The 16,530-nt window shown below is 38.9% G+C and overlaps 1 protein-coding gene across 2 annotated transcripts in view; it reads left to right on the top strand.

Moving 5' to 3' along the window:
- DIS3L (DIS3 like exosome 3'-5' exoribonuclease) overlaps positions 1–15,445 on the top strand; it is a 36,566-nt gene extending 21,121 nt beyond the window's left edge. For both annotated transcript variants that reach the window (XM_044665337.1, XM_044665338.1), the window contains 9 exons: positions 1,009–1,170; positions 2,344–2,591; positions 3,492–3,584; positions 5,007–5,540; positions 6,714–6,868; positions 6,968–7,146; positions 13,593–13,738; positions 14,832–15,006; positions 15,107–15,445. In XM_044665337.1, the coding sequence (XP_044521272.1) occupies positions 1,009–1,170; positions 2,344–2,591; positions 3,492–3,584; positions 5,007–5,540; positions 6,714–6,868; positions 6,968–7,146; positions 13,593–13,738; positions 14,832–15,006; positions 15,107–15,418 (2,004 nt within the window). In that variant the 3' untranslated portion in view covers positions 15,419–15,445. The remainder of the gene's footprint in view (positions 1–1,008; positions 1,171–2,343; positions 2,592–3,491; positions 3,585–5,006; positions 5,541–6,713; positions 6,869–6,967; positions 7,147–13,592; positions 13,739–14,831; positions 15,007–15,106) is intronic.
- Positions 15,446–16,530: the final 1,085 nt, after the last annotated feature.

The raw sequence follows: 16,530 nt of genomic DNA, 5'->3' as shown, positions 1-16,530 counted from the left end.
TAGGTGGCTCAGGGGATAGAGCACCAGGCCGGGAGCTGGGAAGTCCTAGGTTCAAATGTGGCCTCAGATGCTTCCTAGCTGTGTGACCCTGAGCAAGTCACTTAACCCCAGTTACCTAGCCTTTACTGTCTTGGAACTGATAGTATTGATTCTAAGACAAAAAGTAAGGGAGAGAGAGGGAGGGAGGGAGAGAGGAAGGAAGTGGGGGGGAGGGAGAGAGAAGACAAGACAAGAGAAGACAAGAGAGATTGTTGGTAAAACTACCAATCTCTATAGATTGGAATGCTCCATATCTGTTCTAGGACATGGTGTCTCTACTGGCACAATCATTACTGAAATTTAAGAATACTATAAAGAAACAAGCTTTTGTCAATTACTACAGTGCTTCTTTTATTATTATTAAGGCAAAGAAAATAGAGATAGGATGAATCTTTTTATTTCAAAATAAAATTAGAATAAAACATTTGCACCAGTTGATACACTTTGCCCTTTGAGATGCCCCAGAGTGGAGAGAGCACTGGCTTTGCAGTTCAGAAAGACCTTGGCTAGAATCCTGTTTCTGACATTTCCTACCTGTGTGGCAATTAGACCAGTCACTCAACTTTACTAAGCTTCAATTTCATCATCTGTAAAATGAAGATGCTAATACATTACTACATTATATACTTTGTTGGATTGCTGTGAGAATCACATCATGATATATGTAAAAATATATATGATTGATTGTATAAAGTTATAGAATGATAGAAATACATTTGTTATATTTATGTATATATTATAATATACTACATATTTATATAAATGTTTATAAATTATATAATGGCCCAATATAAATGATATGATATAAAATTATATAATGTATACAAAAAATAAATGTATGTAATGTAAATGTATGCAAACCTCCAGGTGCTGTGTCAATGCCAATTACTTTTTACCTTTATTCAAATTTGAATGCCTCTTCTTTACTAATGTAACCTCTAACCATGGAACTGTTTCCTTTAACTTCAGGACTTCAGGGTGGTTGTGCGTATTGATTCTTGGGAGTCAACATCTGTATATCCAAACGGACATTTTGTACGAGTTTTAGGAAAAATAGGAGATCTTGAGGGGGAAATTGCAACAATCCTGGTGGAGAATAGTATTTCAGTTGCCCCTTTCTCAGAAGCCCAGGTTAGTGCCTATTGTAATCCTATGTTCTTTTAACAGCCTCTAGGGTTTCTTTTAAATTTCATCTTATTTTGTGAAAGCAAAACTGTGGAAATAAAACTTTTTGGAGCCGTGAAAGGAGATAGGGCACTCTTCCCCTCGATTGGTACTCATCCTGCTTTGGGTACGGAGTTTACAACTCCATAGTCTGTTCCCATGACAGGGATCAGTTTTGAAATTTTTCCACATAGCTAAAAAGTGGCTTTCTTATAGGGCTTGTCGTGAAAGTAACCTTCTTCTTGTAACATCTGGTTGCATTTCTGTTTGGGCCATACTCTCTATACAACCTTATAAGAGTGGAATAGAGCCCTTCTAAATCCCTAGCCAGACAAAGAAAGGGTAGCAAAATCAAACTTTTGTAGACAAAATGGTTGCTCTAATCTTATGACATTTCAGAATATTATACATTATGAAATCACAGCATAAATATAGATCCTCCTTGAATGCAATGAAGTATGAGCCAGCTTGACAAGATTGGATTGTTTTTCATCTCTTGGCAAAATTAGTCAGGATTTAACAGTCCAGACAGATGATAGCCAAGAGAAAACAGTTTACAAGTCTTGGACTAAATAACATTGCTTTAAGTTGCTTTTAAAAATTTAGCCTATCACAGAATCAGGTAAGTGGGTCAGTGGATTGAGAGCCAGACCTGGAGATGAGATGTCCTGGGTTCAAATTTTGCCTCAGACATTTCCTATCTGTGCAAGTCACTTAACTCTAGTTGCCCAGCCCTTACCACTTTTTGCCTTAGACCCAATATTTAGTATCAATTCTAAAATGGAAAATAAGGGTTAAAAAAAAAAAAAAAAGAATTAGCCTATCATAATGGGAGCATGTTAATGTTAATGCTACTTGGACTTGATCTAAAATTCCACAACTGAAAAAGTGCAACAGCCTTTGGGAGCAGTAGGGAAGGGAGGAGAGCACCAAATAACCATCTGTATGTTCACATTCTAGCTTCTGGGTTAAAGTAGCAGTCGGAGGAGAGTAGATGGCTAGAGGAGGCAGTTGGGGAGGTGCAGCATTGGAGTTAGGAGTTATGGGATAGTTGAGGTGATATTGAATGTGATCAGGAGCCGATGGATGATTCTCAAAGCCTGAAACCCACCAGTTGCTGACTTAGTTCTCCTTGTACAGATGTGTGAAATGCCAGTCAACACCCCAGAGAATCCCTGGAAAGTGAATCCTGAGGAGGAACGGGAGCGCATCGATTTGAGAAAAACTCATCTTGTGTTCAGCATTGACCCAAAAGGCTGTGAAGATGTGGATGACGCTCTATCAGTCAGAACCTTAAATAATGGCAACTTGGAACTTGGCGTCCATATCGCAGATGTAACTCACTTTGTGACAACAAATTCTTATACTGATATTGAAGCTAGAACCAGGTAATACTATTATTAATATTAGGAGAGGCTCAGGAAATTAAATAACATTTTAGGTAAGCGTTATTATTGAATGTAGGTGGTTGCCCTTTATATTCTTTAGGATGTGGTTACTATGAAAGTTGAATCTTTACAAAGAAAGATTATGCATGAGGGAAAGAGTGTCCAGTGCTGAGTGCCAAGTGCCGCAGTTCCCCAGTTCTGAAATTCTTTGAAGAAGGAATTTAGAAATCTGCTTCCCTCTCTTCCTTTATGAAAACAGGGTCCTTGATAATCCTACCTTTTACTATGTATGGCTGACCTCTTTACACCTTCTTTTATACTAAATTGACATTTACTTAATAGTTCACAAGTTTATATGGATAACAAATTACTGCATTCTAATTCTTCTTGGTATTCACAATTTTTATAAGATTCACATCAATAAAGAAAGCAATTTTCTTATTTCTTTATGTAAAGTGAAATATGTGGATACTGAAAATACTTATCCAACAAGATGATATGCTGTGGCATAACAGACTAGTTCTCTTACAGGGCATTCTACATTGTATGAAAAGCTGCTGGGCTGTGGTGAATTATACTTGTATTTTGTTCATTTAACTCACCATAGACCAAATTTTTTTTCTTTTTAAACTCTTATCTTCTACCTTAGAATCAATACTATGTACTAGTTTTAAGGCAAAAGAGAGCTAAGGGCTAGATAATGAGGATTAAGTGACTTGCCCAGGGTCACACAAATAGAAAGTATATGTGGCAATATTTGAACCCAGGAGCTCCCATCTGCAGGCCTAGCTCTCAGTCCACTGAGCCACCTCTAGCTGCTCCTGATAAAAGTATTTCTTAAAGTAATAAATGCTTTTGTATTTCTCTATTAACTATGGCGTGTCTGTATTTTATTTGCAGGGCAACTACTTACTATTTAGCAGATCGTCGATATGATATGCTGCCCTCCATCCTGAGTGCTGATCTGTGCTCCCTGCTTGGAGGAGTTGATCGGTGAGATTTATTCAAATGACCAAGACTCTCCTTTTTCTTCGGTTCATCTCTCCATTGTTCTGTTTTTCCTTTATATCCTATGCCTCATCTTCCACTCCACTAGTCCTTGGTCTGCTTTACTTTTCTGTTCAAACTCTTCCCCTCATATTCTCTTGTCTCTGCTTCTAATACATGATTGCTTTTTTATTTTTTTTTCTAATTAAGTCCAAGAATATGTATAGTTATCTATATGCATCTATATTTCTTTGGAGGACTCAATGAATGTACCTTTTCTTTTTTTTGGCACAACAACCATAATTCTGTATCTTTTAAAATGCACTAATACTACCTTTCTTTGCTTACTGTATGTTTCTGATTATTATTTCCTTAAACTTACTGTGCAATCACAAATACCATGGGCTAGTATGATTCTACATACTTAGTTTTGCTTTCCTTTACAATGGAGTCAAGGTAAACAGGTTTATCTCGGTCCAAAACAGTTCTAATTGAGTTGAAAAAATATAAGCTGGGATTTATAATTACTTACAACTCTACCTTCAGGATAAAAAGGAGGTAACTGAAGGTTACAGTCATTTTTTTTCTTTTTTTTTTTTAAACTCTTACCTTCTGTCTTAGAACCAATACTGTGTATTGTTTCCAAGGCAGAGGAGTGCTAAGGGCTAGGCAATGGGAGTGTGACTTGCCCAGGGTCACATAGCTAGGAAGGGTCTAAGGCCAGATTTGACAGATTTGAACACAGGACCTCTCATTTCCAGGCCTGGCTCTCAATCCACTGAGCCACTCAGCTGCCCCCAGTCATTTCTAATATGTCAGACCTCATTGGAACCAAGTTTGGTATTGTTTTGTTCATTTAAAAATTGCATTTTTTAGTAGTAAAGTTGCACTAAAGACCATCCTACTCAGTGTCGCACTGTGACACATATGGATCCCTGAGTTCTTAAAGGCTGTGACTGTAGGACATAAGCTCTGTCCAGCGGGTCCTACCAGGTCAGCACACAGGAGTGGCTAGATAATAGCAGAGAGAAAATAGTGTACAGTCCTGGTCTAGATGACATTATAAAGAATTAGCCTAGCATAATAGAGGCGTGTTGATTTTTTTTTCACTGCATGTTCTAGCATTCTACAAAATATCAGGCTTGGTCTGATATTCTACAAAAAAATTTTAAATAAATCAGTTTGTGTTTTTTTTACGGGAAGTTGGGAGAGAAGAATACTCATTAATCATCTAAACGTTCTCCTTCTAGCTTCAGTATTGAAAGTAGCAGTTGGTGATGGACTGTATGCTATGAAAGCTTAGAGATAATGGAATGAGAAACTAGACCAGAATCTATAGAAATGACATCTATTCTAGATTGTGAAGAGCAGAATGTATAATTAAAAGTAAGCTTTGATGCACTAAAAACTGTAATTGTTTCTTTTTAGCTATGCCGTAAGTGTCATGTGGGAGTTAGACAAAAATTCCTTTGAGATTAAAAAAGTGTGGTACGGTAGAACCATCCTTCAGTCTGCATATAAGCTTTATTACGAGGCGGCCCAGGACCTATTGGATGGAAACTTTAGTGTTGTTGACGACATTCCCGAATTCGAGGAAATGGATGAGAAAAGCCGACGAGCCAAACGGGACGAGTTGGTGTGGGCGATCGGCAAGCTGACGGACATAGCCCGGCACGTGCGGGCTAAACGGGACAGCTGCGGAGCCCTGGAACTGGAAGGAGTCGAGGTGCGGGTGCAGCTCGATGACAAGAAGAACATCCACGACCTCATCCCCAAGCAGCCCCTGGAGGTTCATGAGACCGTGGCGGAATGCATGATCCTGGCCAATCACTGGGTCGCGAAGAAGATCTGGGAGAACTTCCCTCACCAGGCCTTGCTGCGCCAGCACCCGCCTCCACACCAGGAATTTTTTTCTGAGCTCCGGGAATGTGCTAAAGCAAAAGGCTTTTCCATGGATACCCGGTATTCCTCTCTCCTGGGGGGAGTTGGGCCTTGGGAGTTTGGGTCTCATTTTAATTCGTGTTCCTATAATATACTAGAGGGTTAGGCCAAGATCGAAGACTTACTGGCTCTCTTCAACTCATGGCAATGTTGGATGTTTTATGGGTGGTGCACTAAAATAAAAACACATTTCCCAATTATAATGTTCACCCATTTCATTCTGTAAGACAGGCATGAGATTGACTCAATGAATTGAAACTCCTGCCCTACAGATGGGAGGTCCTGGGTTCAAGTCTGGCCTCAGACACTTCCCAGCTGTGTGACTCTGGGCAAGTCACTTAATCCCCATTGCCTGGTCCTCACTGCTCTTCTGCCTCAGAACCAATACATTGTATTGATTCTAAGATGGAAGGCAGGTGATCAATTTATCTTGGGTGAGGCACCTTGAAGTGCCCAGCCACAAAACCAGTGCCCTGGTTCAGTCTTTCATCTTTAAGTTAAATCTTATACCACAGGGTACGGAATGTCCAGGGAGGACAGGCCCCTCTGGGGAGGGGTGACAGCCCTTTCCAGGCCCGCTCCTCCTCTGGTGGCCAAACCAGGCTGAGAGTGACCCACGGGCCTCAAGCTCCGAGCCCAGCCCGTCAAGGAATGGCTGAGAACACTTTGTTTCCAGCCGTGGAGGTGGAAGCAGCTCCACAGAGTGCTTCGACGTAGGATTTGGATCGCTGGATCCCGAGCCATCCCCAGGCCTCTTGAGTCTCGGCTTTCCACCACTCGGGTGGTTCTGGAAGAGGCAGCGAGGCCGGTAATGACTTTAGGCAACTCTGCCTCACCTAAGTCCAGTTTGTCCAAAGACATCACCTCGTGATGTCATATCAGTCCTCTTCGAGTGCAATATCAACATATTACTCCTTCCCAAAGAGCTTCTCTAATATCTGAGCCAATTTCTCTCTTTAACCATAAGGAAAATTAGATTTTTCTAGTTACTTTTAAAGCTTTTCCCGAAAAATGATGATAGCTAAGCAGATCAAAGATGCCAGAAAGACGAGTAAAGGATTCATCTAAAGCTTTGTTTGATTATTACTTTTGTTAATAATAACAATAACTATGTTATATTCATCACAATGATTTTAATGATAACAAAAACAGACCGACATTCGAGTCCTAACAGTTTCTTTTTTTATTTGATAGGTCTAATAAAACGCTAGCCGATTCCCTTGATCATGCCAACGACCCAAGGGATCCCCTGGTGAACAGAATACTGCGTTCTATGGCCACCCAGGCAATGTCGAACGCAGTGTACTTCTCCACGGGATCTTGTGCAGAGGATGAGTTCCATCATTACGGTAGGAGACTGACATCTCCTCAGACTTACAGATTTGTTTTTAAAACTATTTGTGTAATGTTCTTTTCTCATCATTTGAATCCTTTTTTTTTTCCTTAAGGACTTGCATTAGATAAATATACTCATTTCACTTCTCCAATTAGAAGATATTCAGATATCGTTGTGCACCGATTGTTAATGGCAGCAATTTCAAAAGATAATAAAACAGAGATTAAGGAAAATTTGTTCAGCAGCAAAGACCTGGAGGAATTATGCCGACATATTAATAACAGGAACAGAGTAAGAGTATTTTAAATGCCCTACCCATTGTCCTACTTTTGTTAATAGTAACAATAATTATGTTACATTTCATCACAATTATATTAATGATAACAAAAACAGGATTTGCACAGTGCTTTGAAATGTGCAAAGTTTACATATGTTACCTAATTTGATCATCACAGGACCTGTGACATTAGGAGCTATTCTTACTCCCATTTTACAGATGAGAATATTGAGGTTCAAAAAAGTGTAATGACTTGCCCATAGTCACACAGCTGGAAATGTTAAGGTGGGATTTGAAAGCAGGTCTCCCCGATTCCAAGCCCAGCTCTCTTTCACTGCCCCATGCTTCCTCTTCAGCTTTACTGTACAACAGAATTAACAAATACCTGAGCTTTTACTTAATAGCATTATATTCTAGCAAAAAATTAACATCAGAATTCTTAATAACAATGAATTCATATTTTTTAAAATTTTAGGTTCTATGAAATAATTTAATAGAAACATAAGTATTCCCTAGTGGGTATATTCAATAGCCTATGACCATGTTGGCAAACCTATGGCACATATGCTGGCCTGTGCCAGTGGGGGCTGCTCCCCTCCCCCTCTCCACGCACCTGAGGATATTTCTCCCATGCCCCGCCTCTCTGCCCAGCAGCCCAATGAGAGTTCTTTCTCCCTCCCCTGTGTAAGGTAAAGCAAGGGGGCTGGGAGAGGGGGCCTCCCATGCCACATGAGGGTTGCAGTTTGGGCACTCGATCTCTAAAAGGTTCACCACCACTTAATGGAGCATAGAAAGATTTTATTTTGAGGCATACTTTACAGTAGAGATAAGACCAAGGTGTTTCCCTGATATTTTCCCTTCTTGGTTTCATGAACTATAGGCCAAGCTGACTTACCAGAGATCCCAACACAACATTTTGTTTGTCAGTTTAAAACTATATTTTTTCATGGAAACCATTTTAAAAATGCTTCATTAAGACCTCTGGTTGCCTGCAGTTTATTTACTCCAAAATTTAGCTTAGCAGTTGTACTAATATTTTCTTATGTATGCATCTGTAAATATGTGATATATAAGCATACATTATATACTATCTGTAGGTATGTGTGAATGTTGTCTCTGTGTACATATATAAAAGGATACACATGCTATTGTTGGATATTCTGGTTTTACTATTTGTGTATATAAAACTACTAAGATTTTTTTAGACATCCTGAATGTAAATACACATGTATACACACGTCAGTATAAATTAAGTGAGTCTTTTTGGGGTCAGCTCAGATTGGGGAGTAGATTGTGTTATATTCAAATGAGGTCACTAGTATCTATTTGAGGTAGTAGGAAATGATGTACAGAGAGGATAAGATGGCACTTCTTTATAACAGTTGCCCAGGCAGGATCCTTCAGGTCAAAGTGGTTTATCCCTTCAGGACCCACCTGGGGTTAATTGATATATTAATTTGGGCTCTTCAGTTGGGATAACATTGATAATCTGACTATGTTGGCTCCCTTCCCAAAATAAGCTTTTGAAACTAATTTAGGAAGGTACTTTAAACTTTATATATACTTGATAAGAAGGATATGGGTAAAGGATTGAGGTATTAGGAGACCCTATTTAAATTGCTACTAATGAAACTCTAACTGCAGGCAATGAAGAATCAAATGATAGCTTCTCTCTGGTCCAGCCTGGCCAGAGCTAAACCAGCGTAGGTAAACTGCTGGGAAATCTTCAGCTTCTTCTTCTGTAGATCTTAATCCTTAACAGTTGAGATTTCCACCCTTTCCACCCTCTTCTTCGTCTCCTGCCCACTTCCCGGATCCCTCCCGGGCCCTGGGAAGCCTAGATAACTAAGATGGTGAAACTCCTAATATCTAGGGGCAGTAGACACCGAGGTGGTGGTCAAGTACAAGTTGATAATGGTACAGGGAAAACACAGGAGGAGCTTGCAGAGTAGTGTTTGCAACTCTCTATCTCCAAGACCAGGATCCACACCAATCTCTAGCCTCAGAACAGGTCAAAAGCCCCAGAACCTCTCTCAGGGTTCTCAACTGCCCCCTCCTGCCTCTCGCATGCCTCTCTGGGAACATTCTATCCAACTGACTTATCTGTCAATCATTGAATGAACTTCAAGCTCCCAGAGATTCAATATAACAATTGACTCCTGGGCTTGGAGTTAGGAAGGCCTGAGTTTATTTCTAACCTCAGACCCAATGACCTCAGCAGATCATTTAACCTCTGTCTGCCTCAACTTCCACAATTGTAAAATGGGGATAGTAATCATACCTACCTCTCAGGGTTGTTGTGAGAATAAAATAAACTACTACTTGTAAAACTTTCTATTAATAACTACAGAAATATAAACACTACAAATTTATTTTAAAAACTGACATTTGAAAAGTTAATTATTTAAAATTATTGATATCAAAATTATTGATATGCTTCTTATTAAAATCCAACGTAACCATCATCATGCTTATACATTGCTCTGAACTTGTAAGAGAATTTCCTCTCTTGCTGTACAGTGACTGGAAAGATCGTACTTTTTTTTTTTTAAAACCCTTAACTTCTGTGTATTGGCTCGTAGGTGGAAGAGTAGTAAGGATGGGCCATGGGGATCAAGTGACTTGCCCAGGGTCACACAGCTGGGAAGTGTCTGAGGCCGGATTTGAACCCAGGACCTCCTGTCTCTAGGCCTGGCTCTCAATCCACTGAGCTACCCAGCTGCCCCCTGAAAGATCATACTTGTGATCCTAGCTTTAGGTCACCCAAAGGAACAAGGTTTTGATGACTGCCAGGCAGCTTTGATGTGACCTCACAAGAAAAAGTCTAATGGAGTTAATTGGATCATGTGCCTGAGGTGGCCACACCCAAAGGGTGCCTTTTGTTAAAATGAAAAATCAAATATTTATTATTCAAAATACACAAAACCAAGAATTAAGTGGGTTCCTGGGGACCCCATTTTGTAATTAGAAGACTTGAGTTCAAGTACCCCCTTTACATCTATCACTTATCATTTACTACCTTTGTGACCTTAGTCAGGTTACTTAAAAATTACTCTAGACCTGTTATCTGTGAGGGAGCTAGAATAGATGACTTTATTTAGATGAAAACTTTTATATATTTTTTTTCCAATTGCATGTAATTAATAATTTTTTAAACCCTTAATTTCTGTGTATTGGCTCCCAGGTGGAAGAGTGGTAAGGGTGGGCAATGGGGGTCAAGTGACTTGCCCAGGGTCACACAGCTGGGAAGTGTCTGAGGCCAGATTTGGACCCAGGACCTCCCATCTCTAGGCCTGGCTCTCAATCCACTGAGCTACCCAGCTGCCCCTAATTAATAATTTTTAACAATTTTTTGAGTTCCAAATTCTTTCTCTCCCTTCTCTCATGACTCCTTGAAAAGGCAAGCAGTTTTATGGAGATTTTATATGTGCAATCATGCAAAACATATTTCCATATTAGCCATGTTGCATAAGATAACAGAAACCAAAAAACAAAAGCAAAACAAAAAAATAATAAAACTAGAATCAAGTTGCTTACCGTCTAAGGGAAAGAGGTGGGAAGGAAGGAAGGGAAAGAATCTGAAACTTAAGATTTTGGAAAACAAATGTTAAAAATTGTTAGTACGTATAATTGAAAAAATACAAATCTATATAAAGAAAAATATGGTTTAAAAAGTATGAATGTTGGGAGCAGCTTAGTGGCTTAGTGATCAAGAGCCAGGCCCAGAGATGGAAGGTTCTGAGTTCACATCTGGTCTCAGATACTTCTAGCTGTATGAACCTGGGCAAGTCACTTAACCCCCATTGCCTTGCCTTTACTGCTCTTCTGCCTTGGAATCAATACTTAGTATTGATTCTAAAGTGAAAGGTAAGAGTTTAAAAAAAAAAAAAGTATGAGAAAATATAGATCAAAGCATACTTTTTTTAAACTTTACTGATTTTTAGAGCTTTTTTTTATTTGGGATTAGATGACTTCTAAGGTTTCATCTAGCCTTCTCACTGGGATTGGAACTAAAAAAACTTGACTAAACACAATATTCTGTCCTATTTAGATGGACTTCCTTTCTTTTAGTGCCCTAGATCAGTGATGGGCAAACTATTCCCCCGTAGTTTGCCCATCACTGCCTTAAGCAATTCCCTAATTACTACATCTGGATGTGGGGGCTCAGTGATTAGGGAATTGCTTAAGGCAGTGATAGGCCTGGATCTGGCCCACGAGGAATAGTTTGCCCATCACTGATCTAGATAATAACTGTGCCCTGCAGTTGTGTGGGTAGAATATGTATCTAATTCCAAGACAGCAAGCAGATGGATAGATGGAGGAACTCTTTCCTGCCTAACCAAAACAGGATGATGAAAGTTTCAGACTGATCTTTATAGAGCCCTGAGCCATGTTTGGGGCTGGGCTGATAAGTTAGATCTGCTAACTGCTTCAACACCCCAAATCATAGGAGGGATCCCCAAAGTCTGAGGCAGAGAAATGGGAAAGGAGGAAGTACTGGCCAGAGGACATGAAGTCAATAAAATCCAATAACATATTGGAAAAGGGAGAGGAAAGATAGTTAACTCCCTCCCCAGAAGTCCCCTAACTCCTAGTACAAAACCTAGCTAGAAATGACCATTTTAAGGTAAGTTTGAACAAATCTGGCCTCAGACGCTTCCTAGCTGTGTGAGCCTGAGCAAGTCACTTAACTTCAGTCACCACTCTTGTCTTGGAACAGATATTTAGTATCAATTCTAAGAGAAGGGAAGTGTTTTTAAAAAGATAGAGCAAACTTTTATATAGTAGCAGAAGTGTTTTTTGAAGAATGATTTGTACATAGCCAGCCTCTAGAGAAAGAACATATATATTGTTTTAAGGGGATTAATCTAGTAGGGTGATAAAGTGGTAGTAATAAGGGAATAGGCTAGAGGTAATAGGGAAATTAAGGCAGAGGTAAGGTTGTAATAGGGGTAAGGCAGGTAAGGGTCTAAAGGTAGTGTGAATAGGGGATAAGGCACTGTGGATAGGGTTTGTGGATACCTAAGGCAGTAAAGTGGATAAGGAAGGTACAATGGTGAAGGTGGTAAATTGAGGTGGTAGGAGAAGTAAAGGAATGACTGAGTTTAGGGGATATAAACACGGAGGTATAAAGAGTTGCAAGGGAGAGGATGAGATATTTGGGGCAGGTAGCTACAGCCTGGGAAACACAGACTGGGACACTGGTTTGAGACAGAGAACTAAAGGGAAACAGACTGAGCCCTTTAAGCAGGAAGGGCACTTCTACAAAGGTTAGGGCCAGCCAAGAATGGCTTGAAACTGACTAGAGGGCTTTCTAGTCAATTTCTCAGGTTCACAAAGGAATAGTTCAGAGGAAGTATTGAGATTACACTTCCTCCAAAATAGACGCCTCCAATTCCCTTCAGGACCCAGAGACAATATTATTCCTTTCTTCCCTTCTCCCTCTCTTATCAATCAACTAATGAACTAGCCAAAGGTTTGATTAAGTGACAAACGGGGTTTATTGAGTTTCAGGGTTGATTGGGAGGAATGGAGGAATACAAGGTAACTCTTAACAGCCGCCTAGAGAAAGCTTCAGGTGTGGAAGGGAGACAGGAATGTGAGATTGAGAAAGAAACTGCCTAACTCAGCCTGAGAGGTTTTGTAGCCTATAGGGTTAGGAAAGTTGGATACAATGATTCAAGAGATAATTTGTAACAAGGGTAAGCCCTACTTGACTACAGGAAAACTAAATCTACCAAGTTTGAAAGTTAACACCCAGATCCACCCTCCTTTCAAAACCTCACAGAAATTCAGGAAGGGAAAAATGATGATTGGGAATGGGGAGGTTTAGGGAGATCCAAAGGAAATAGTTAAGCTAACAAATTTTAAGAGAAAAACTGCAGAATATAGGCCAGGTTTTCAGTCCAAAGATAGAGCTCAGTTGACCCTTCTACTCTCGAGTCTCCAGGGTCAACTGTCCCTCCTCAGGATTCTAAACCCTTTTCAACTGTCAGAAACTCTGCAGTAAGGCTTTGCAGGGTTGATATGCACCCTTTTGCACTACAATATATAATAGAAACATAGTTTTACATATACATGTATCTTTGGTTAAATAATGCTTTTTCTGGTTCAGGGAAGGGAGAGGATGGGCGATACCTAGAAAATTTCAATCTAACTAATTTTTAAAAGAATCACCAAAATATACTTTGCAGTCATAATAAAAACTACATTGTCAGCTCTTATTGTAAACTCTACTTGTTAATCATCTTAGAAAATAAGTGTTTCCATTAGACTAACTTGCATCATCATGATAACTGAATTAGTTTAATTAGGCATTATTTACTGTTGTTTAATGCATTTTCTAGGAGTTCATTACTAATACGGATGTAGATTAGTTTGTGAAACACATCTTTTCATCTTTCAGTGGTTCTGCTTCGATTTTATAAGTTTGCTTTTGGGATTGTCCTTATTCTCATAGGCGGCCCAGCATGCCCAAAAACAGTCTACCGAACTTTTCCAGTGTATGTATTTCAAAGACAAAGACCCTGAAATTGAGGAGCGTTGTATAGCTGATGGAGTCATTTATTCAATTAGAACAAATGGCGTGCTTGTATTTATACCAAGGTAAGTTACAGCTACCAAAATAATGAATACAGAATTGTAGTTAAAATGAACTAAAGCTTAGAGGATCCGTGTTCAGTGCTCCTAAATTTATTTCAGGCTTTGGCTACATTTGATTTGTTCACAAAGCAGAATATTGGGTGGAGGGGAGGGGAGGATAGTGGCAGTGTTTCTCATCTTTTTTAAGAAAAATCCCTCTAAATTATTAATAATCGTAGTTCATATTTATAATAAACTATGTGAAAAAAGCTCTTCATAGCACTTTAATGCTTATGAACACTTTATATACATTATCTCTCATTTGATCCTTACAATATAAAGATGGAGTGGAATAGTGAGAAAAAAAAGAATTATTTTAGAGTAAATGACCTAATTTTCTGCTATCTGTATGTCTGGGGTGAGTCCCTTAATTTTTCTGGGCTTTGGTTTTCTCATTTATAAAATGGGGATTACAGTTAGATAATCTCTTATATCCCCTTCCAGTTTATAGTGCAAGTGTTATTCTACCAATTTTATAGAGAAGGAAACTAGATTGCTTTGCCCAAAGTCCAGGAGTGTGCTGGAGCCAGCTCCTACCAGAACCAGTTATTAAATTTTCAGGGTGAGCATTTATACCTCAGAAATTAGCAGATACCACAAATCAGGGCTTGACTTATTTTATAATTGTCTAGGATTAAGAGGGTTGGAGCAGAAGGAGAAAATATTAATAATGTAGATTAAACTTTAAAATGTGGTATATTTACATTTTTTTCCTGGAGAGCCACTTCTGCCAAGGTCACACACAAAGTGGTAAAAACAGGATTCAAATCCACCTTTACTGGATTTGTCAGAATTCCTTACCCTATTCCATGATGGCTCTATACAAAGGTAAACATTTTAGAGCCAGAATATTCATATTAAAACGAATTCTAATACAGAAGTAAAAGTGATAGATCAGAGAAAGCATGAATGTGTGGGTTTCTATGTCACTGGGTAGCTCACTTATGTACAGTTCAGTAGCCCCCATTTCAATTTGAGTTGACTATCATTTTAGATAAGCTACCTGATTTGAAAGCTTGCATACTGACTGGATTTGTGTTTTCCATCCATAATCCAGGTTTGGAATTAAAGGTGCTGCTTACCTGAAGAATAAAGACGGCCTAGTGATCTCATGCCGTCAGGATGGATGTTCTGAATGGAAACCAGGATCACTTCAACGATTTCAAAACAAAATCACTTCTACCACAGTAGGGGGCGAATCCATTACATTTAGCTTGTTTGATCATGTGACAGTAAGTCTAGGGCCCCCCCCGCCCCCCCCTTGGGTTTTCCATTTTAATGGAAAGAGCCCAGAAGGCAATAATATAACACGGCCTTTCTTCTTTTTGATAGGTAAGGATATCTGTGCAGGCCTCCCGTTGCCATGCTGACACAATCAGGCTTGAAATCATCCGCAACAAACCATACAAGCTATCAGAAATGGAATTTTCTCAACAGAATTCCCTTTTAATGAAAAATGAATTAGTGAAAGAAGTAACCAGGTCTGTCGAAGAAGCTCAGCTTGCCCAGGAAGAAGCCAAAGTCAGAATCATTCAGGAAGACTATCAGGAATATTGCCAGACAAAAGGGACTAGCTTGTACACACTTCTAGAGGAAATAAGGGACTTGGCTCTTCTGGACCTGTCAACCAATTATGGAATATAAAATACAATTCTTTGTTATTCCACCTAAGGAGTTTTGCCTCACAAATTATTTTTATGCTTTTTTTGGAATATATCAGTATTTTACATAGTAGCATAATACCACATTATTAATTGTTCTAGTTGGGATTAGATAAATGTAGTTTTGTTCTTGAACTAAACAGTTTCATTGATAAGAAAACTCCTCACAAGAGGTCTTTTCAATTATTTAGAGAGTAACTTAGGAAAATGACAGCTTAAATCAGGAGTTTTAAATTTTTTTGTTCACACCCCTTAAGTCTGATAAAGCCTATGGATAGAATATAAGGTTTTTAAATAAAAATACTTAGGGGACCACAAAGGAAATAAATTATGTTAAGAGTAATTATCTTATCTATCCATGTAACTATATCAATATATTTTAAACAAGTTCGTGGACCCCAGGTTCAGTACCCTAGCTTGAAAGATTTGCTTTCAATCTACAGCCATTACAAGTTAGTTAGAAGCATCCAGGTCTTCCTGACTCAGAAACTTTTTTAACTATACCACTAACTACCTCTTAAACATTGTTTGCATATACAAATTGGTTTTTTTATTAGTCATCTGAATTTGCATTGAGTACAAATGGGTCTTTGTAAGAACAGGAGAAAACACATACAAAATGATAGCTCTTAAAAGCCAGATTATCAAACCCACCTTTTAGACCCTATCAGTATCAATTTCCTTTGTTCTGCCTCATGACCCCTTTTCTCTCATTTTAATTTTTCTCAAAAGATTTTCTTAGGAGCAGAAAGAAACCTTTTATTAAAACACAAGAATGGTCAATTCTCAAAATTCTAGCCAAATGGGGGTCAGAATCTGCTATAAGAACATATAGCTCATCATATAAGTATAATAGTAAATTCAAAACACTCTAGGAAACACAAAAAAAACATTAGATACATCCTTGCTCTTGTGGAGTTTAGAGTAGACAGATATCCACAAATAACTTTGAACTCATAGACTATTAAATAGGGGTGTTACAGGAGACTCCTAAAGTATGTGTACTTTATACCAACTTCTCACTTATTCTTAGCAATAGGCCACCCTGTGCCATCATCCCTTTTCCTATAGTAGAACACACACCAGGATAGAACA

Source organism: Gracilinanus agilis, chromosome 2 (assembly GCF_016433145.1).
Source record: "Gracilinanus agilis isolate LMUSP501 chromosome 2, AgileGrace, whole genome shotgun sequence".
NCBI lineage: Eukaryota > Metazoa > Chordata > Mammalia > Didelphimorphia > Didelphidae > Gracilinanus > Gracilinanus agilis.
Note: the sequence above shows the minus strand (reverse complement) of the source record. Positions and strands in the feature narration are given on the sequence as shown.